General features: G+C 39.2%; 1 protein-coding gene across 1 annotated transcript in view; it reads left to right on the top strand.

Annotated features, from left to right (window-relative positions):
* The window catches only part of ITGA8 (integrin subunit alpha 8), a 169,383-nt gene that overhangs the window by 111,977 nt on the left and 37,680 nt on the right, over positions 1 to 19,726 (top strand). Inside the window, 3 exon segments of the mRNA XM_049777530.1 lie at positions 5,745 to 5,837; positions 11,193 to 11,272; positions 15,828 to 15,908. Coding sequence (XP_049633487.1) covers positions 5,745 to 5,837; positions 11,193 to 11,272; positions 15,828 to 15,908 — 254 coding nt within the window.

Genomic DNA, 19,726 nt, shown 5'->3' with positions numbered 1-19,726 from the left:
AGTAATAATGCCTATATGCCACTGGGTGTGGCTCAAGAACAGAGAGAGAGAGAGAGAAAGAGAGAGAGAGAGAAGTGAGTCAGAAAATCAGTATGATGATGAATACCTTAATGTGAGTAATATATGAGAAATGAGGTTAAAATATGTTACTTTTTAAAAATATTTCAGGACTTGGGGTCAGAGCAATAGCACAGCGGATAGGGCATTTACCTTGCCTGTGGACAACTTGGGTTCAATCCCTGGCATCCCATATGGTCCCCAGAGCTTACCAGCAGTGATTTCTGAGGGTAGAGCCAGGAGTAAACCCTGAGCACTGCCGGGTGTGGCCCCAAAAAACAAGCAAACAACAACAAAAATATTTCAGGACTTGACTGATTTTTATTTCAGTTATTCTATATCACTTCCCCTTTGGTTGAACAAGGCTTCCATCTAGCAAGTTCTTGTAGTTCATCATTCACTGTAAAAACATGGGTGATCCTTTATCGCTTCTGTCTCTGCCCACGAACATTACAACACACATTAGCCATGTCTTCAATGAGTCCTTAGCTCTTTTTTCCCACATCAGTGCCCCTGGGGCAGAGATTTAGCTCAGTCTTTGAATGTTTCATGACTCAGCCACAAGTTAATTCCTTCTTTGTTTTTATGCCATTGGGGTTTGGGTACCTTTTTCAATTTAAACCTTCATTCAAAGTTTTGTTTTGCCTTTTTAAACCATGTTTTTTTCTCCAGAGAAAAAGTTTTAAGGAATTATCTGATTGTGATTGTATTTTCTTTCTTTTGATGAAAGCATTCAACTTCTGGAAAATTGTAGGTGTTGCTCATTCCTTTTCTTGGAAACCTTATTGAGCTTCTTTTTCTTTCTTTTTTAATTCATGTTCCTTTCATAGTAGACCCTTCTCTACTCTAACTGTACTCTCCGCTCTTTATGGCAAGCTTCCTACCATGGACTGATCTCCCTCCTAATCCTTATCTCTCTTGTCTCTGGATATCATCCCCACACTGTCTTTTATTTTCCTTATATCCCACAGATGAGTAAGATCATTCTATATTTATCCCTTTTTCTTTGACTCATTTCACTCAGCATAATAATCTCCATGTCCATTCATATATAAGCAAATTTCATAACTTAATTTTTCCTAATAGCTGCATAGTATTCCATTGTGTAGATATACCATAGTTTCTTTAGACACTCATCTGTTATCAGGCACCTGGGTTGCTTCAGATTCTGGCTATCATAAATAGTGCTGCAATGAGTATAGGAGTGCAGAAGGCATTTCTGTATTGTGCTTTTTTGTGTCCCTAGAATATATCCCTAGAAGTGATATTGCTGGATCACACTGAAGCTCAATTTCTAGTTTTTTTTTATTTTGTTTTTGTTTGGGGGCCACACTTAGTGACTCTCAGGGGTTACTCCTGGCTAGGCACTCAGAAATTGCTCCAGGTTTGGAGGACCATATGGAACTCCAGGGGATTGATCTGTCCTAGGTCAGCTACGTGAAAGGCAAACGCCCTACCACTGCACCACCACTCTGGCCCCTCAATTTCTAGTTCTTTGAGGAATATCCATATTGTTTTCCAGAAAGGTTGGACTAACCTTCTATAGCTGACAATTTAAGTCCAAACCTTCTAAATATGACAATATCATAACTGTAATATCATAGCCATTATTAAAATATAATGTGATAATATATTCTGTTATAAAATAATATGTTATATAATTTTCTATTAATGGTGATAATGCAATACTAATATTATAATTCTATAATATTATTATTCTATATTTATGCCTCTCCCTTTGACTCATTTCACTCAGGATAATAATCTTGATTTTTCCTAACTGCTGCATAGTATTCAATTGAGTAGATCTATATTATATACTAATATACAATATTAGTAATTTATAGCTATAATCTGTAGTATATTGTATACAATATGATATAATTATATATAGCATATAACATAAATATAATATTTTAGGAAATATTGTTTCATAACTATTATTATTGTTTTTCTATTAGTATCTTCATTTTATAGAAAGAAATATAGCAATAGGCCCAAATTTACAAGGCTATTCTATAGTGGAGCCCTGAAGTAGGGCCCTTGTTCCTAACCACCCACCTACCTGAATCTTAATAGTTGTCACTTCTTTCAAGAAGCCTTCTCTGATTTCTTACTGTGCATGACCTCCCAAGATCTCTGTCATGAAGTGAAAAACATTATAAGAATTGTATTTCTGGGTCGGGAAGGTGGCGCTAGAGGTAAGGTGTCTGCCTTACAAGCGCTAGCCAAGGAACGGACCGCGGTTCGACCCCCCGGCGTCCCATATGGTCCCCCCCAAGCCAGGGGCGATTTCTGAGCACATTGCCAGGAGTAACCCCTGAGCATCAAACGGGTGTGGCCCAAAAACCAAAAAAAAAAAAAAAAAAAAAAAGAATTGTATTTCTTGGGACCAGAGAGATAGCATGGAGGTAGGGCATTTGCCTTTCATGCAGAAGGACCATGGTTCAAATCCCGGCATCCCACATGGTCCCCTGAGCCTGCCAGGAGTGATTTCTGAGCATAGAGCCAGGAGTAACCTCTGAGCACTGCTGGGTGTGGACCCCCCCCCCAAAAAAAAAAGAATTGTGTTTCCCTTACCTGATATAATTGTTCATGCTTACTAATAATAATTGTCAAAATATTTGGAAATTCCACAAGAATAGGGAAATTGAGGTCTTTCTTTTTTCTAATCAGGACCCTGATTAAAGCAGGTACACGACAAATATTTTTTAAAGATTGACTAATACTCAGAGAGCTAAAAACAGGTCCAACACATGAGTCCCCTGGGAATGACTGGGAAAATTTATCTAGAAAAATTTTTAAAAAATCATTGTTTCTCTGGTTCTGAGAGAGGAAGTAAAGGTTAAAAACTCAAAAAAGGGTGGACAGTGTGGGAGAGGAAAGATCTTTGATTGATGTGAAAGAGCTATTTCTAGGAGCCCCACAGGAAATGTACCAATAACCCTTAACCTCTAGATAAGATGCAAATATTTATTACAAAAATGAAATCTGTGGATCATAGTCAAGGGTCATGGGGATGACTTTGAAAACTTCCACTGGGAGATTTTCCCTACTTTTGAGACAAATGTGACCACCATGGGTCCAAGCACCTTTGTGCTGTGACGGTTGGTCACAAAGCCTGTCAGAGCATAAATACACGCAGAAGTTACCTTTGCAAAGAACAACAATTATTAGCACTGCTTTAACTCCATCTAGAATAAGAACATCCTGGAATGAGTGTGACGGGGTCTCCGAATTTTCAACTGCAGCAACTCTTTCTCATGACTAGAATGGAACCAAAGGGTACCAGTGGTCAGGATCATTTTAGAATAATTGGTGGTAAATGGTGTCATACCTTTTTAGAAGCAAATGTGCACTATTTATTTCAGTAGCTAGCCACCTGCCTTCCTGATACCTATGTTCTCTAAATAGGACCCAAGAATTCTCAAAAAACAATTTGAGGGGCCAGAAGGATAGTACAGTAAGAAGGATAGTGCTTTGCACGTGGACAACTTGGGTGTGATCCCCAGCATTGTATATAACTCCCCAAGCACCACCAGGAGTAATTCTTGATTGCAGAGCCAGGAATAAGCCCACGGTATGACCAGGTGTGACCCAAAAACACAAAAATAAAACAATTAACTTACCTACAGAATTTACGCTTCCTAAAATGCCTGGAATTTGCATGGCTTGGCTTTTGGGATTGGAATTTTGTTCATAAATAAAGGACTGCAGAGTTGCTTCTGTAACTTTCCTTCCTTCTACATAATTTTTTCTCATGCACAGTGGATCAGTGGGTCTTGTCCTGGGGCCCTGATTTCATGATCTTTGCAGTGAAAACTGGGCCAGTGGGCCTATAGCAGCTTACCCTGGGGAGGGAGAGACATGGACTCTTCTGGCTATACTTATTTTAAGACGCTGGGGTGGCCCATATTTTGTTGGGCCTATGCAAACAACAATTGCCACTCTAACACCATTTTTGCTGTGCTCCTTTGACTCTTATCCTTAAAAAATAGAGAGAGAGCGAGAAGAAAAGCTTATTAAATCTTCTGCTGGGTCTTTAATAAATTAATTGGTCATTTTAATTTTTAAAAATATACTTGCTACTGAACCCTTTCTTTCTCTTCCATCTCATTAGTCTTTGTATTTTTTAAATAACTTTGCCTTTGTTCTTCCTGAAATAATGTATTATGATCAATTGTGTCAACTATGTGATATACTTTCTTTAAATAAATTTTTAAAAAAAAGTCAAAAGCAGACTAATGTAATAGTGTTAAACTTCAGATCAGGTCTAGTACTTAAACTTTTGAGGTTAACATAAATTAATATGCATGTGCATGGAACTGTAAAAAAATACTATGCCTTCGGTGTTAAAGGAGTTGCATAAATTTTGTGGCTTTAGATTGCTTTGTGTACTTCTAAGTAATGTTATAATGTACTACAATCTGGGGGCTTGAGGGACAAAATAATTGTGCATGTGTTTTGTTTTATTTTTTTTTTTTTGGCTGAAAGTTCAAAATTAAAGTGTCAGCAAGGGATTTCTTCTGAGAGTTCTGTTTGTAGGTGATTGTCTTCCCACTGTAATTTCACCTTGTCCTCTTTGCATCTTTGTCTTTATTAAAAAAAAAGTATTTAGAATAAATAATTTACTAAACTCACTTCATGAACCTCACCACAAAGAGTGATGAGTGTAGTTAGAGATATAACTACATTGCGATCTATCCTAACAATGAGAATATATGAGGGAAATAGCCTGTCTAGAGTACAGGCAGGGGTGGGGTGGGGAGGAGGGATATTTGGGACATTGGTGATGGTTGCACTGGTAATGGGGGGTGTCCTCTTACATGACTGAAACCCCACCACAATCATGTTTGTAATCAAGCTGTTTAAATAAAATATTATTTAAAAAAAGGTGCAGGGGTGGGAGATGCTCACAGCTGTTCCCAACGGCAGAGTAAAGACAATTGTGGGGGTTTTAAGACCCCAGAGAGCAGATTGAGGATGCAGAATGGAATATGAGCAAAGGATAGTGAGTGATTCAGAGATCAGCCTTTCTCTTCCCCTTCCCTCTCTTGGAAACCTCTACAGCACCTGATTTAATCAATGGCCCTTCTCAGCCCTGAATTTTCATTTGCTCCAACCAAAAGCAGTATGGGGTAAAAGAAGGAGTAGAAGGTACTGAATAGAAAATAGAAATAAGAGAGTCTTTCCTTCCCAGCCAAGCTATTTAAATGCCAGAGCTAGAATGCTTGTGTCATCTGAAAACAGGACCTGTGTATAATTTATGTTCAAGATAGTTCACTATACACACAGCCACGTGACTGATGACCCAAAGGACGAATATCCTTTCAACTTTGTGAATAAGTCCACCCAGTCATGCTTAAGTATTGTGTTTTTTGTGGCAGATATTAATATTAGCATCACTGGAACTCACTCCTGAAATGCTAATAGAAATATTCTATGCTCTAAGGTCATTTCCCACAGCAGCACCTGCCTTGCTAAAATGAAACATGGGATTCTTTTCCAGAGCTGCTCTTCCAAGTGGATGGACGAGCACAGATGTTTGGACACCCACCGTCTTACATAGATGCTAGAAATCAAGAGCAGAGTCTTCCCCCAACTTCCCCTCTCCTACCATTGTCTCTGTGACAGTAGTGGTTGATTCTGTCCCTCAACCCCACACTCAATGTGCTTTTCCATTGCAGGGACTGCGACCCCTGAGCTGTGAGTACCGGATGGAAAATGTGAGCAGGATGGTGGTGTGTGACCTGGGGAACCCCATGGTGGCAGGAACAAATGTAAGAGAACTCCGGGAAGCCCCCATTAGCACAGAGGTGGGAAATCAGGGGTGGTGAGATGTAGCATTGGGCTTGCACCCCTGTAAATGAGCTTTGGAAAGTGAATGCTGACAAGCACTTCCTCTTTTGACATCAAATGTCCATGACCCTAAATCCCAACAAAAGCTGAGAAGACTGTGTTTCCATTTTAGATTATTTTGTCCTTTGGATATTTTTCCTTTCAAATTTTACTACTCCTTTTTGTTTTCAAAACTGCATTGTAAGTAAAAGACTTAAAAATTAACATAGTTCAAGCTTTTAGCCTGAGATAAAACTTTTGTAGTTTTATTTATTTATGCTTTTGAATATGCCTTCCATTGGATTATCATTAAGGTCTTGTTAAGGGGCTGAAGCAATAGCACAACGGTAGGGTATTTGCCTTGCAAGCAGCTGACCCAGGACAGACCTGGGTTCAATCCCCAGCACCCCATATGGTCCCCCAAACCAGGAGCTATTTCTGAGTGCATTGCTGGGAGTAACCTTTGAGCATCACAGGATGTGGCCCAAAAACCAAAAAAAAAAAAAAAATCTGGTTAAAAGATTTCCATAATCAAGTACTTCATTTGAAACTATTAGCACCATCAGTGTTTGAATCAGTTTGCCAAGACTATATTTTCATGCATCACCTTTTGAGGCTCATATGAAAAAATGTAGGAAAAAAGCAAAACTTAATAACAATCTGTAAGAGTTCATGAGGGAATAGAGTTTTTTTCTTCTTTTTTTTTCCTTAGGAACCCCCCGTGTAAAATTACTTGTGAATGATAAATTTATTATCTGCACCTACAGATTAAGTATTCACATAGTAACAGAAAAACTTCCATAATAGAAAAGATTATTTTACAAAGTTGTAAAATTGGCAAGCACTACATAATTACATGAACTATATATAGATGCCTCTATTTAAGTGAGATATTTATGGTGACAAATGAAATGGGCTGGTTGGGAGGGAAAATCATGACCATCTATAATTACTTAGGATTAAACAGATTGAATAGATCCCCAAAGTCTATAATCCAAGTGCTAATTCCTTGAGATAAACCTTTTCAAGAACATTTTGCCACCATTGCTGACTGCCTAACCCTGCACTGTCAACACGGACAGAAGCGAATGTACATCTTGGAGTGCCAAAAAAGCTAAAATATCATTTTTTCAGTGTGCCAAAAAAGCTAAAATATCATTTTTTCAGTGTTGCCACATTAATTTGAGCATCTGACACTTTATCAGGTTATATCTATTCCCAGTTTCTTTTGTTTGTGTTTTTGTTTTGTTTTGTTTTGGGGCCACACCCGTTGATGCTCAAGGGTTACTCCTGGCTATATGCTCAGAAATTGTTCCTGGCTTGGCCCCCCAATCCATATGGGATGCCCATGGATTGAACCTTGGTCCATCCTAGGTTGCGTACAAGGCAGATGCCTTACCTCTAGCGCCACTGCTCCACACCCATATTCCCAGTTTTATTTTGGGAATATTTTTTTCTTATTTTACACTATACTAAATTATTCCTTTTAATACGATGCCAAGTTACAGTCTGATAAAACTCACTTATTATGACAAAAAAGTAAATAAATAGAAGATAAACGTTGATCATCAATGATTATCAATTGATTCTCTTACACTTTTAGTCTGCCACTGAGTGTATTTTCTTTTTCACACTATCTCTTTCACTTTTCACATCAGTCAATCACACCACAGTCCAATATTTCTCCTGGGTCATGGAAAAGTTCAGGAGACTCAGAAAAATTCAATGAACTGCCCCAAGTCACAATTATCATGAAGGTCTAGAATCTAGATGGAGACTCAGCCAAGGAGTCTATACCTTCTGTGCTGTCCGTAAAACTGAGAAATACTTCAATAAAATCTAATGAATAACAGATGAAACTTTTAAACAAAATCATGAAAGATAGAGTGGGATGTCTATACTGAGATATCAGGACATTTTTCATTAGAATCCTTTTATCTAGACTCTAATAAATCCTCTTGTTAGTTTTCAAGAAGAAAAAAAATCCAACCACCAAATTTAATATGAAAAGGTCTATGCAAGGTCAAAGAAAAATGAATCTGCCTGGTGGCTAGGATATTAGCAGCTCTGAGTGAGCCCGACCTGCAGTCTTTTTCAGTATTCACCGTGTTTAATCAGGAGCAGAGATCATGTAATAGTCTCAGTAACCAGGGATAAGCAATGGAACTACAAACTGGTCAGCAATGTCAAAGCAGAGGGTGAAAATGGCAGTGTGGTCTTAAACACAAATGTGTTTATGTGAAAGGATGTCAATTCATTTTACCAGCAAATAAACTTTGGAAGTCAAGGAAGTCAGTTGTTTGTATTCGTTTATCTCTGAGCTCTAGAGCAGAAGAAACCTAATAGCTTTCTTATCTCACCCTGTAGTGCCCTGAAACACGTCAAACTTTATTGCATTCTGTTTTGTTAGAAAACACTTTGATTTATTTATTTCTGCATGTAGGAGTTTAAAAAGTAAATGCTCAGTGGCTTTTCTTGACGATCCCAAATGTAAAAAAGCAGTCCTAATCATTGAAAAGTCAGGATATTTATTTCAGCCCTATACCTTTTTTTTAAAAGTAAAACTTTTAGGTGATTTTTTTAAATCTTAATTTCGAAAACCTTCCAAGTAGACTTCAGAAACTTAACTTCTCATCTGTAAGTATAGCGTTGGCTGGCACCTTTGTATGATAGTTGTATTACATGATATGGAATACAAGTCTCAAATATTTGTAGGGTGATGTTTTACAGCATTCACAGCAACTTGAAAAATCTTGCATGCAGAAGAATTGTAAAACACTGGTTCAACCAAGGCATTTTAGAATCAAGGACCAGAGATCTGGTGTCCGGTGCTAACTAAACCCAGGCATCTCTTGAAAGTATGAAACTGTCGCTGTATGTTCTCCACATGTTAAGTAAAGAGCAACACGAGTACATACAAGAGGCATGAGTGAACACACATGGGGCCTTCAGGTGCATTACTGCTTCTAAGTCTAACTTTGATCGGCTATCGTTTAGCACTTGAGGAAGGCCGCACTTTTTATCACAAGGTAGTAAGGCCCCCTCACTGGAAGTGTGTGAAAACGTCAACACTTTTTCACTGTCCTTTTCATTGTTACTGCACTTCTTTAGTATGCCTGGTACAATGCTAGCCTGAAAATATCAAGATGAAAAAATAAAACCCTCATTCAATAAAAAGTTCAAAATTGGCATTAGCATCGATTGAGTGACTGGAGAACAGTAAAGAAATAGAAGTTAAATGTTAGCCTTATCTGGTCTGTTGGAGGATGGATCACAGGAGATATCTTGTATGTCCTAACTGTGAAACAGGAGTTGATGTCTTTCAAATAGAAAAATCAGTAAAATACCTATAACTTTTTAAGTAATAGAGAAGAGTATATTTTAAAAAAAAGGTGCAGGGGTCCTAGAGAAAATGGCATATTTGTCATTACAAAACAATCCAACAGGGTTAGGCTATAAAGATACATAGGCCTCAGCATTGCTGAAGTATTAAAGTCTTTTTATTACCTGTTATTTCATTAGATTTTATCTAAGTACTTTTACAGATAGTACAGAAAGTATAAACCATGGTTAGTACTGGCTGAGTCTCCATCTAGATCTACATGACCAATGTGACTTGGAGAAGTTCATTGAATTTTTCTGAGTCTCCTGAACTTCTCCATGACCCAGGAGAAATATTAGACCCTGGTGTTATTGACTGAAGTGAAAAGTGAGGGAGATAGTGTGAAAATGGAAATATATCCGGTGCTAGACTCAAAGTGTAGGAGAGTCAATGCATGTTTGGTAATCATTAGTGATCAATGTTTATTTTTCTTCTATTTCTGTACTCTTTTTGACATAAGTGAGTTTATTGGAGTACCTGGCATAGTTTCAAATATCCATGCTCAGTGAAATAAAGTTGTATTATGGTATAAAATAAAAGAAAAAAATTCTAGCACATCCTAAAATAAAAATGGGAGTAGGAACAACCTCAGTATTAAACCTAAACATTGCTATTTTTACCTGAGAGACCATGGACACATCATATAGAAACAGAAATTTAGGAACAATGCAATGAATCCTATATAGGAAACACTAGTGAAGAACTGAGGTTATAGCACATGTAAGAAGAGAGCAAAATGACAACATCGGATAAGAAGGACAAGTCATGGTTGGTTGATATTATTACTGGCTTTGAGTCCCATGTTTTTATGGTATTCTTAGTTTCCTACTACAACATCTGTGAGTGCAGGTTCTGCAGTTAGCTTGCAGGAATTTTGGTTCCAAGGCCACCATCCATCTGCTCTGCATCTGGAGCAAAGGAGATACTTCATCTCCCTAATCCTCCAATGACTGCTCTGTTGTCAAATGTCAACCAGCCTGTCTTTCCCTTCTCCAGTGAGGGTTGTGATTAGCTAGAGAACCTGCAAAGCTTCGGGCAGCATGTTCGAGGACATGAGTATGAGTGTGACAGAGCAAGTAATACAATTATGTGACTTCGCTATTATTTGTACTCCCTCTCTGGCTTACACTATCATTGGATTTCTTCTTCGATTTTTATTTATTTATATTTATTTATTTAGGGTTGGGGGCCATACCCCGATGAAGCTAAGGGGTTACTCCCAGCTTTGCACTCAGGAATCTCTCCTAGCAGAGCCTGGGGGACCACATGGGATGCCATTGATCAAACCCAGGTTGGCTATATAAGGCTAGTGCTCAACCTGCTGTACTAACTCTCTGGCCCATTGTCTTCCAAGTATTTTTTTAAAAATCATGTTCAAATTATTTTTTAAAAAGCCATCAGAAAACTTTAAAAAATCAAGGTGGAGAAAAGAACTCACCTTTTAAGAAAAAAGCATTAAGTCAAGTCCACCTAACTGCAACAATTTTTTTTTCAGATACCTTTTCTTAGAAGACACCCTCATGCCTCTTTTCATTTCAAGACTAGCTATGACTGAAATATATTGCACATATAATTTGGGGATCTTTTTTCTGTTTCCATCCTCCTGATACCAGGATTATCTGCCAATTATTTCAGGCATGAGTACACATGCAAACATGACCTTTAATAGTATTGGTAAGTTAAGTTGGTTTCAGTGTAGCCCATGAAGAAAGCGCAAGAGAAGAGTGGAAAGGAGAAAAAAGAATTATGTCTTCTGTCCTCTGCAATTTCATTGGCATGATCACAACTCAGCTACCTGGGATAGAAGCTCAAAGAGAGAGGACATTCCAAAAAAAAAAATTTTTTTTTATGGAAGATCTCCACTCCCACCCCACCACTCCCCTGGAATAACTTGCATCTGTTTATTTGTTTTTAGTATTCTCTGGGCCTCCGGTTTACGGTTCCACATCTGGAGAAAACAAACACGAGTATTAACTTCAGTCTGCAAATCAGAAGGTCAGTAACTCCAGCATCCCCAGAGCCAGTATGACACCCCCCCATTCACCCACCCCCAACCCCCATAGCTAAATGAACTCCTCTGGTGATCAGGCTGCTCCCCTGAATCTAGAGTTTTCTTTGGTTCTCAAATGTTTTCTTTTTCACCCCCAACCACCATTCAGGGATTTGAAGAAGAGAGCCAGCCTGTAGATTAAGTTATAAAAGCACCTTCTTTCTCAGCCTCTTCCCATACCTTCACCTCCACCTTGCCTCCATCTGCTGCAGTCACTGCCTCCTCCCACAAACACCCTACTCACACCCCACTGTAGTCTCAGATGGAGGTCAGCATATCCCCCAAGAACAATGTTTCAGGGGCTCTGGAGAGACAATATAGCTCTGGGTGCCACAGTAAGGAGCTTCTGGTTTGGGTGTAGTTGTGGAAGCAACAAGGGAAATTTCCCTGCAGGAAAGAGCTCAGTGCATACTCTCAGTGAGAGACAGGGCCCAGGGCCTTTCTTGCTGGGAGATTTTGTTCCCAGCCCAGGTGACTGACTCAAAGATCATGACCAGCTTGTATGGGCACAGGATAACTCTGTTAGCCAATCCTGAGGGGCAGCCTCTGAGTACAGTCACTTTTTTCTATTTCAAAACAGCCCCTGTGATCCCACACTAAAAAGTCCTTTTCCGGGCCCGGAGAGATAGCACAGCGGTGTTTGCCTTGCAAGCAGCCGATCCAGGACCAAAGGTGGTTGGTTCGAATCCCGGTGTCCCATATGGTCCCCCGTGCCTGCCAGGAGCTATTTCTGAGCAGACAGCCAGGAGTAACCCCTGAGCACTGCCGGGTGTGGCCCAAAAACCAAAAAAAAAAAAAAAAAAAAGTCCTTTTCCAAGGTGATTTCAATGTCAGCCACCATTCACATGTTAGGATGTTACAGGGCCTGAAAATGCATTGGTGAAAACACAAAATGCACCAGAATTGGAGAAAAACTTCACTGAGAGAGAAAGAGAGAGAGAATAATTTTTCACTGCTGTACAATAGTGGTCCAGTAAGAGAGAGAGAGAGAGAGAGAGAGAGAGAGAGAGAGAGAGAGAGAGAGAGAGAGAAAGAGAGAAAGAGAGAATAATTTCCACTGCTGTACAACAATGGTCCAACAGAAAATAGAGACAAATCGGGGTTGAAAGTCGAACCACTTAACTGCACAAACTAAAGATATCTCTCACCTGTTATGTGCTTGGGATAGAGTCTGCAGCAAGTGAAATTGCTTAATACTGTCTTAGTGGTTTGGCATTCACAATCCTGCCTTTAAGATAAAAAGAAAAATCTTGACTGATCCACTGCATATGTGATCATGATAAAATGGCCCCTAAAAGTAGGGGTTCAAACAGGTAAACAGGACCCTCAAGGTTCGTTACGAGCTAAGCAGTGACCCCCACTGGCAGGAACCAACCCTGACCAGGAATCTGCCTGTTCAGGTGCAGTTTCACTGGTTAGTGTCAACAAGTTATCATGTGGTACAATCACACAGAACTTCACAAAAGCGCTATGAGGACTTCTCCAGCCTCTTTCTCCTTTCAAAGTCCACTCATCCTCTCTTTTCCAGCCCCAGGATCTGGAAAATCTTTAAAGCTAGTCAAAACCCACACTAGTACCAGCAATGATTTTTTGTTGTTGTTGTTGTTGTTTTGGTTTTGGGGATCACACCCGGTGGTGCTCAAGTTTACTCCTGGCTCTGCTCTCAGAAATCGCTCCTGGCAGATTTGAGGCACCATATGGGATGCCGGGAATTGGACCACTGTCAGTCCTGGGGCTGTTTTGTGCAAGGCAAATGCCCTACCACTGTGCTATTTCTCTCTATTTCTCTCTCTATTTCTCTCTCTATTTCTCTCTCTATTTCTCTCTCTCTGTCTCTCTCTCTCTCTCTCTCTCTCTCTCTCTCTCTCTCTCTCTCCCTCCCTCCCTCCCTCCTCTACCCACCTGTGCTCAGGAGTTAGAGTTAAGGTTAGGTTTACTCCTGGCTCTTTGCTTAGAAATACCCCTGACAGGCTTGGGGGACCATATGGGATGCCGAGGATCAAACCCAGGTTGGTCATGTGTAAAGCTAATGCCCTGCCTTCTTCTGGCAGCTCGCTCTCTCTCTTTTAAATTACTTTATTTAAACACCACGATTACAAGGTTATTCAAATACTTTTCTTTTTTCCGTTACATAGTTGTTCATGAATGAGTTTCAGTCCTACAATGTCAAACACCCTTCATCAGCACACAGTTTGCTCTACCAATGTCCTCGGTTTCCCCACCTCTGACCTCTCCCCTGCCTGCCTCTGGTTCAGAATTCGAAAAATTTCTCTTAATGAGACCTGAATATACACACACTGGAATCACCACTCAGCTGGCTAAAAGCTATATGATTTTTAGAGAAGGTCCAAGAACTTTGATGGAAGCGCAAAAGGGAAATCTAGGAAATAACCTGGTCCCAAAGAGTAGCAATTGGATGGATATGACAGCTTTCTTGCTAAGTGGCTTTTACTTACTTATAAATGTGTATTTAAACTTTATAAAGTTACATTCTAATTCTATTTTCTTGAAAGAAAGAAACAACAAACTTAAAATAATTTTTATTTTATTTTTTAAATACTATTTAAAGAACCACAATTAAATGTGACTCTTTTGGGGAGCAGGGGAGCAAAACAGGTAGAATTCCATGCCTTACTCAAGACCCAGAAGCCAATCCCAGACATATTTGGGCCAGACAATTCTATGTTTTTACCCAAGATTCAGAGCTTCTTGTTTATGGCAGTGCTGGGATCCACCAGGGTAACCCCAAAGATTCTCAGGAACCACCAGGGCAAACCACAGTGGTTCTCAGGAAGGTTCAGTCATGCTGGGAACTCAGATTTCTATACAAGCAGGGAATAAGCCCTTTCACTGAGCTCTCCCTGTTGTTGGCTTCTTGAAACTCTTGGTGCCTTTTTTTGCAAATACCGTATTTTTGGTACACACACCCCTTCCCCCCAAAAAAGTACATTTTATGGAGCGAATGCCACGTGGAGCTGAAGCCTGAGTGCAGGGGAGGAGAGCATCAAAAAACTATGTGCATCTTATCAGGTCTGAGTGCGTCTTATAGAACGAAAAATATGGTACCTAAGTAACTGTCTTTGGACAAACCGCCCACCTTCCTTGCTTCTATTCCCCATTGGCCAAGCCTCTAATTTGCTCTTCCCCTCCCCTGTAGACACATGGCGGATGTCGAAGGACCCTAACATTCTTAGAGAAATCAACTGAAAGGAAGATAAATTTGTTGCCAGAACAATGCATGGAAGGATGCATTCCAGAGCCAAATACAAATGCTTTTTCCATTATGGGCTGCTCTGGGATTATTCATGCCAGTTCTCCTTTTCACGAACATGGAAAATCAGGAGGTGACACTGTCCGGGCTTATTTGATGGGCACAGACCATGATGCGCACAGCAGCGTAGGAATTTGCCCAGGATAGAAGTTGGAAAATGAAATCAACCTGCTGCCTTTTTGGGTTAGCCACGGAAAGGAACTGAGATTTGCTTCTGTGAATCTTGGCTGAGTCTTCAGCTGTTTCCTTCGAGAAACTTCAGTCATTTTTGCAGAAACCTAAGGCTGCCAGGGCTGCAGTGCTGCAGGCTGCAAAGGCCCAAAGCTGTCAGGGCCCGATGCTGCAAGGCTCCCAGGGTCCATGGGGCCCAGCTGTGGGGTGGGGTTTCATGGCCCATCCAGGGACACTAACATATACGGACTGCCCACCCGGGACTGAGAGAGAAGAAGAAACTAAGTATACCTTTTATTCCTTCTGCAGTCTGAGGCCTGCTGTCACAGCCTGGGGGTTTCAGAGAGAGGGAAAGAGAGTTGGAACTGGCCAGAAGTGGCCAGGGGAGGACCGAGTTCAAAGAAGATAGAACAGAAAATAGATGCAAAGTAGGCAGCATTTCTCAGATGATTTATCTCTGTCCCCTCCTAGCCCACCCCACCGCCGGCAGCGAGCAGGCACCGCTCTGGTCACTATTCTGGGCCCCACTTCAACAGTCCAAGTTTTTCTTTTTATACCATCATGACAGGAGGCAGGCATGTCTGGGGAACGTGTCCAAGGGGGCGAGTCCAAATTCATCAGTCATTACAGTGGGAGTATCTAAGGGGCGTGACTAAGTCCAACTGCCATACTTTCTGTCATAGAGCATCCTTGTATTTTCATTTTCAAAGAGTTCTGATATTTTAGAATATAGAATAGAATATACTATATATTCTATTCTACATTCTATATAATTATATATACAATACATATACATGTACCAACATGTCATATATTAGTATATTATATTGTGTTAATATTCATTAATATATTAATTATATTTTATAATGCATAATTAATATTAATTATTCATTAGTATATAATTATCTATTATAATATGGAATATATTCTAGAAATAGAATGTGCCAGGGCTTTCTGAATGAGCGCTGCTCTTGCGATCTACAAAATGTTTTTCATAGCACATGTCACCGTAACATGTCTGCTAAAATGTCTTTCAATCTTATGTCCCCGTGTTTCAGTTCCAACAAGGACAACCCTGACAGTAATTTTGTGAACGTGCAAATCAACATCACTGCTGTGGCTCAAGTAGAAATAAGAGGGTAAGTAGCAAACCAGATGTCAGCGTAGTTAAAATAAGGGCTTTCTGCTGGTCAGAGCTATGATAAAGTTCGAGTGAGTACTTTACATACAGTAGAAGTAGCCATTATAAATTTTCACTCTTTTACACCTACCCTTAGCCTCAGGTGGGTTAGCTCAGAGAACCTCATGTGCTAGCTAAAGCCTTTTGGAAGGATAAACTATCACTTGGTCCACAAATTATTGGATAATTTCCTAAGAACTCTCAGAACTCATTGAGAGCAATCACACTCCATAGTTCAATCCAGGACAGGGAAAAAAATACAGCTTAAAATCAACAAAAGGAAGAAGGGCATCAGTCCAGGGAAATAATAAAACAGGATTTTATTGTTCTTTTCTGTAGAGTCGGGATCTGTAGCCTTCTAGTGTGTTGAGTATCGTCACCAGGAAAACTCACCCAACTAACTGTCAGTGTTCAAAAACTATTAGCTCTCTTTTCCCCAGGCAGGATGAAATGATTGGCAACTTAAGGGACGTCAATGTGAAGGCTAAATGATAAAATAAAGGCAAAGCTCCCATTTTCAGTCAGATTGTTCTTTTACATTGTGCCCTCCCCCAACCTAAGTCACATTTGAATATCCAGTATGAAGGCCAGAGAGATCGTGCTGTGAGTAAGGCACTTGCCTTGCAGATAGTAGAACTGGGCTCAATGACCAGCATTATATATGGTCCTCCAAGCACCATTAGAAATGATCCCTGAGCATAGGGCCAGGAGTAACCGCTGAATACCACCAGGTGAGTACCACCACCACACACCCCCACTCCCCCAAGAATATCGAGCATGAACCAAGACCCCAGAAAACTTCTCTCAGGCATGCCATTTGAGAGTTTATTTGGGTCATTGGTGATGGGAATGTTGCACTGGTGATAGGGGGGTGTCATCTAATATGACTGAAACCCAACCACAATCATGTTTGTAACCAAGGTGTTTAAATAAAAAATATTTTTTAAAAAAATGAAAAGAAAAAAAAGAAAGAAACTCCAGAACTTGAGGTCAAGGAGCTCACTGGGGTTAAGGTGAAGTTTGCACCTTGCACTACACCTAACCTTTGTTTTCTTTTTCTTGCCTTACTGCATAGGCCAGGGCTGCCAGAGCAGTGTTTCCAGAAGTCGAGATTCCCATGCCTTGCTCCTACAAGGAAATCTTTTCTTACCATGATGGTGCTTGAGGCAGGGGATTTATAGTTGCTTTTATTTCGTTTTGTAGGGTGGCTTGTTTTTGAGAATTTCTAACATGAATATATGTTTACTATTATCTAGTTACTGGTAATAATACCAGATTCTAGTAGGTTCTCTCTGCCATCAAGATGACTAAATCATTATATTTGCTTGTCAGTGGAAGGAATAAAATTTTGTTACTAAAATTTAAACTACTGAATATTGCATTCTGATAAACAGTTACAACATCTGTCTTATAGGATGTTTAGTTATACATATGTAGTATATATATTTATATATACTATGCATAGCAGTATTAATGTTGCTTTTTTAATTTTTAATTTTTATTTTTAATTATGAGAACAAAGATGCAAAGAAAGAGGACAAGGTAAAGTTATAGTGGAAGGACAATCGCCCATAAATAGAATTCTCAGAAGAAATCCCCTTGCTGACACCTTAATTTTGAACTTTCAGCCAAAGAACATTAAGAAAAATAAAACAGAACCCATGTACAATTACTTTGTCCCTCAAGTACCCAGACTGTAGTACATTATAACATTTCTTAGCAGTACACAAAGCATCTAAAGCCATAAAATTTATGTAACTCCTTAAACATTGAAGGCATAGTATTTTTTTTTTACATTTCCATGCCCATACATATTAGTTTAAGTTATAATGTTGCTACTTTGAATTACTTTTGAATCTTTGTTCATCATAGATATTCTTCAGTTTTTTTCTTACATAATTTTCAAATTTTTTTTTTTTTGGCTTTTGGGTCACACCCGGCCACTCTCAGGGGTTACTCCTGGCTCTGTGAAATCGCTCAGAAATCGCTCGTGGTAGGCACACAGGGGATGATATGGGATGCCATGATTTGAACCACCATCCATCCTGGATAGGCTGCTTGCAAGACAAATGCCCTACCGCTGTGCTATCTCTCCTACCCCAATTTTCAGATTTTTGAAACAAAAGAGAAGCCAGTTATTAAATAAGTTGAAAGTATCCTTCAATCTGCTCTATTTTCTAGATCTTTTAAAGGATTAATATTATTTTCCTTAAGTAACTGGTAACATTTACCAGTGAAGCTACCTGAACCTAATTTTTTTTTATTTCTCTGTGAAGATTTTTTTTAAAGTTCTATATCATTTTTAAGTATAAGGCTATTTAGATATGGCTGTGTGCATAGGCTTTGGAGTTTATACTTCATGGAACTTACCTATTTCCACTAGAATGCTAGATGTTTTGGCAAAAAGGTATGAACGATACTTTCTCACTTTCTTTTTAATGTCTATAAGAACTTTAGTGGTATCCCCTCAGCTTCCTGGTATTGGCAATTTGTATCTTCTTTATGGCTATTCAGTCAGGTTAGAATTATTTCTTTTTCCAAAAAACAGACTTATGTTTCACTGATATTTTTCCTCTCCCCTTTTCTCTATCCTACTGGTTTCTATTTGGCCTTCCTACTGCTCATTTTGGGTTGCTCTCTCTCTTTCTCTCTTTCTTTCTCTCTCTCATTCTCTCTTTCTCTCTCTCTTCATTATATAGAAATTAGATCATTGGTTAAAGACTGTTACTTTTCTTACACAAGCTTTCAGCACTATAAATTTCTCTACAAGAACTTTCTGATCAGCTTATCTAACTGTTGATATGTTGGGATGTTGGGTTTTCATTATCACTCAACTCAAAATAATTACTAGTTTCCTTTGTGATTTCTTTTTTTTTTTTTTTTTTTTTTTTTTTTGGTTTTTGGGTCACACCTGGCAGTGCTCAGGGGTTATTCCTGGCTCCAGGCTCAGAAATTGCTCCTGGCAGGCACAGGGGACCATATGGGGCGCCAGGATTCGAACCGATGACCTCCTGCATGAAAGGCAAACGCCTTACCTCCATGCTATCTCTCCGGCCCCTGTGATTTCTTCTTAAACTTGGAGTTGACTCATAGGAATTGACTTGTTTGATTTTTAGATATTCGGAGCTAACCTTAGTGTTTCATTTTTAAGCAATTTTTATTTCATTCCTACCTTCTTCTTGATGAGAGAAACACCATTAAAAAAAATAAAAACTAGAGAAGAAATCCAAGCATGATTTTTGTAGTTTATTATCTCTTTAAAATTTACAACTTGTGTATTTAAAATAAGCTGTTTAGCCTAGTTTTGCTAAGAAAAAATAAACTGAAGTTGTTTCTTGATTCCAAAATAAATTTTAGCTTAGAAACTTGCTTTTGTTCCATAATCTATCAGTTTAAGGCAGGTAAGGGCTTAAGGTATCACATGTCCCTTTTATTAGGTAAACATTTTTAAATGCATTTTTTTGTGGTTTTTGGGTCATACCCGGCAGTGCTCAGGGGTTACTCCTGGCTTCATGCTCAGAAATTGCTTCTGGCAGGCACAGGGGACCATATGGGACGCCAGGATTTGAACCGATAACCTTCTGCATGAAAGGCAAACGCCTTACCTTCATGCTATCTCTCCGGCCCCTAAATGTATTTCTGTGATGGATCACCACACAAAGTTTTTAAGTTTGTACAAATGAGAACTTTTTATTCATTTTCCAATAGTCCAAACAGATCTTTAAAAATGTGTTTTTATGTGATAAACAAACATCTTAGTTTGTTGTCAAGATTCTT

The sequence above is a fragment of the Suncus etruscus genome, chromosome 7, assembly GCF_024139225.1.
Source record: "Suncus etruscus isolate mSunEtr1 chromosome 7, mSunEtr1.pri.cur, whole genome shotgun sequence".
Classification (NCBI taxonomy): Eukaryota; Metazoa; Chordata; class Mammalia; order Eulipotyphla; family Soricidae; genus Suncus; species Suncus etruscus.
Note: the sequence above shows the minus strand (reverse complement) of the source record. Positions and strands in the feature narration are given on the sequence as shown.